The sequence below is a fragment of the Pundamilia nyererei genome, unplaced genomic scaffold (genome assembly GCF_000239375.1).
Source record: "Pundamilia nyererei isolate P.nyererei 1_Seehausen unplaced genomic scaffold, PunNye1.0 scaffold00019, whole genome shotgun sequence".
In the NCBI taxonomy this organism is placed as follows: domain Eukaryota; kingdom Metazoa; phylum Chordata; class Actinopteri; order Cichliformes; family Cichlidae; genus Pundamilia; species Pundamilia nyererei.
Genome location: NW_005187420.1, coordinates 4,223,601 through 4,227,161, shown reverse-complemented (window position 1 = coordinate 4,227,161; position 3,561 = coordinate 4,223,601). Strand labels below are relative to the sequence as shown.

The window sequence follows — 3,561 nt, the reverse complement described above, 5'->3', positions numbered from 1 at the left end:
GTGTGGTATCCTTGGACTGACAGTGTGTGAGTTCAGATAAGCACTTCATCTCAAAGTCACCTTGCTAACAAAGGATGGCGCTCTCTAACCTGTGATGGATGTCACCTGTGTTTATCTGAGGACAGACCACCCCCCCTCCCCGACCACCACGAAGTCTCACCGTCCGGCCTCGAAGGTGAAGCGGGTGGCGTCGCGTCCGTAGCGCCGCAGCGAGCAGAGCGGCCAGGTGACCAGCTTGGTGCGAGGGTTGTGGATGTCCCACAGGTAGATGTTCTCGTGGGTGATCTGCATCATGCACTCGCCGTAGATGTCCAGGTTGGGGCAGGGGAGGAGGAAGACGTTGAAGCGCTCTGAGGAGACAGAGGACGGTCAGACTCCGCCCAAATGTTAAGTAAAATCTGTGTTCATGCTCAGGTCCTCACAGTAAACACCGATTGACAGTGAACTGCTTTTTTTGCAGCTGGAGGATGAATAAAGTTAAAGTTAATCATTCTTTCATAACAGACGCAGCCTCTAAAGTTTTCATAACTGTGTGCAAAGAGCACTGCAAGGTTTATGAAATCTGACATAAAAACACAACAATAAACAATAATAGGTTCACAGTGGGAGGAGCTTTCAGTGTCACTTCCTGGTGTTAGTTTGAAATGTTTCACAGTGAACTGAAAACGTCTTTGTGCTGGGCTGGACTTTCATGTAATACCACGTCGTGCCACACGATGGTGCAGCGAGTCAACCGTGATTTAACGAGTCATTAAGAGCAGATTTACATCAGCAGCCTCGATCAAAGGAAAAGAACCCAAAAGAAACATCACGGGTAAAAATACCATACATTCAAAAACTGATCAACACGCCCCCAGCTCCTCCTGTCCCAGCATCCTCCTGTCACACCAGCCCTCTGCACGTCCTCCTTCACTACATCCATGAACCTCCTCTGAGCTCTTCCTCTTCTCCTCCTGCCTGGCAGCTCCATCTTTATCCTCCACCCTCCCTCCTCTGCACACGCTCAGACCCTCTCAGCCTCTGACTCTCAGCTGTCCCTCTGATGGACTCATTTCTGATCCTGTCTCACTGCCATGAACATCTGCACATCTTCAGCTCGGACTGATAAAATGGTCATAGTTACAGTGTGTGTGTGTGTGTGCTGTACCTGTGTGTTCACACTGCACTCCAGCAGCCAGCAGGTCTGGCTCGCCCATGCTGATGTCATTAAGTCGCATCCCCAAACATTCGATCGACAGCGTCTTGAACCAATCCTCAGCCTCCAGCTCTGAGAGAGAGAGAGAGCTGTCGGGGACTACAAACACGTACTGGCTTCACCTCACCGAGGATTTAAAATCCTGCTCCTCACAAACAAACTCAACTCAAAAAGTTGGAACTCTCAAAATCACATAAATCTATATTTATTTATTTTATCCACAGTAGAACGCAGATTTTAAATGTTTAAACGTATGAGCTCCTCTTGAATTGGCACGCATCAAGTCTGAACATTTTTGGGAACTCGTAATGACCTTGTAGTACCATATCACCCTATTAGAGCACTTCGCTCTTGCTCTGCAGGCCTACTTGTTGTTCCTAGAGTATTTAAAAGTAGAATGGGAGGCAGAGCCTTCAGTTTTCAGGCCCCTCTTCTGTGGAACCAGCTTCCAGTTTGGATTCAGGAGACAGACACTATCTCTACTTTCAAGATTAGGCTTCAAACTTTCCTTTTTGCTAAAGCATATAGTTAGGGCTGGACCAGGTGACCCTGAATCCTCCCTTAGTTATGCTGCAATAGACGTAGGCTGTCGGGGGTTTCCCATGATGCACTGGGCACTGCTCTTCCTCATACATTACACATCATTATACATCACCATTAGCTCTTCCATTGTGCCTTCTCTATCCCCCCCCAAACAGGTCGAGGCAGACATGTTACCTGATTCACAGGTGAAGGTGCGTGAGGTGTCGTCTGTGAACACAATGGCCACCGCCTGTCGCTTGGTGTCACGTGGCAGTCGTGTGATGTTCTTCACATTGCTGATCTCTGTCACCTAAACAGCAAGTTGGAGATAAAGTGGAAAACAGGGCTGATTAAACACCACGCAGAGACACTGTGACCTCTAACGTCGACTGGGAGCCGAGGCGCCACCTGCTGGCAGGGCCTGTCAGGCTACATATCACTGGCTAATTAGGTGATCAGTCTAATTTAATCCAGGTCAGGTTTTCTACTTTGTGTTTATAAGTCAGTCAGTCTGGGAAACTGCTAAAACTTTGAATGTGTCCCCAAGTGCCGTCACAAAAACCATCAAGTGCTACGATGAAACTGTCTGACATGAGGAAGCCCCAGGATAGGAAGAGCCAGAGTCCCTCTGCTGCTGAGGATACAATCATCCGAGTCGCCAGTCTCAGAAATCACAAGATAACAGCAGCTCAGATCAGAGCCCAGATGGATGCCACACAGAGCTCCAGCAGCAGACACATCTCTACATGTTCAGAAGAGACTGTGTGAATCAGGCCTTTATGGTCAGACAGCTGCTGAGAAACCACGACTAAGGAAAAGCAACAAGAAGAGATTTGTTTGATCTGAGAAACACAAGGATGGACATTAGACCATCTGTGCTTTGGTCTGATGGGTCCACATCTGAGATCTTTGGTTCCACTCGCTGTGTCTTTGTGTGATGCAGAAAAGGTGAACGATGGTCTCTACATGCATGGTTCCCACTGTGAAGCATGGAGGAGGAGGTGTGATGGTGTGGGGGGGCTTTGCTGGTGACACTGTTGGGGATTTATTCAAAACTGAAGGCACACTGACCCAGCATGGCCACCACAGCATCCTGCAGCGACACGCCAGGACAGCACAATGACCCCAAACACACCTCCAGCCTGTGTGAGGGCTCTGTGACCAAGAAGGAGAGCGATGGAGTCCTGGCCTCCACAGTCACCTGACCTAAACCCACTGGAGATGGTTTGGGATGAGATGGAGTGCAGAGTGAAGGCAAAGGACCAACAAGTGCTCAGAATCTCTGAACTCCTTCAAGACTGTTGGAAACCATTTCAGGAGACGACCTCATGAAGCTCATGGAGAGAAGGCCAAGAGTGAGCGAAGCAGGAATCAAAGCAGAGGAGAAAGAATCTTTGAAAGAATCTAAAATATAAAACATGTTTTCAGTTATTTCACAGTTTTGTTTACTACATGATTCCACGTGTGTTCATTCATAGCGTTCATGCCTTCAATCAGAATCTACAATGTAAACAGTCATGAAAATAAAGAAAAACCATTAAACGAGAAGGTGTGTCCACACCTTAGAGTGGGAGTGTACATCAAAGCTGAGCCAAATATTCCTCAAAGTGTCTGATTCTTTGCAGCTGGAGTCGTCCCGTCCACCCCAACATCTCAGCTGTGATTGGATTACAGTCGATTCTTTAGAGCTTTGTGAGAAAGAACAAAGAGCAAGTTCACAAGCTGAAGGATGCTCAGTGAAGGAGTGTGAAGGCAGCCAGGACGGTCATCTGAAGGAGAAGTAATGCTGCTGATCACGATGAAGAACGAAAGCTTGCTGAGTTTTAAAGAGAAGAAGAAGAAAC

At 47.7% G+C, this 3,561-nt stretch overlaps 1 protein-coding gene across 2 annotated transcripts in view; it reads right to left on the bottom strand.

Moving 5' to 3' along the window:
* The window catches only part of dok4 (docking protein 4), a 61,802-nt gene that overhangs the window by 6,921 nt on the left and 51,320 nt on the right, over positions 1-3,561 (bottom strand). For both annotated transcript variants that reach the window (XM_005726408.1, XM_005726409.1), the window contains exons 4-6: positions 1,913-2,027; positions 1,148-1,267; positions 161-350 (exon numbers count right to left, since the gene is read on the bottom strand). In XM_005726408.1, the coding sequence (XP_005726465.1) occupies positions 161-350; positions 1,148-1,267; positions 1,913-2,027 (425 nt within the window). The remainder of the gene's footprint in view (positions 1-160; positions 351-1,147; positions 1,268-1,912; positions 2,028-3,561) is intronic.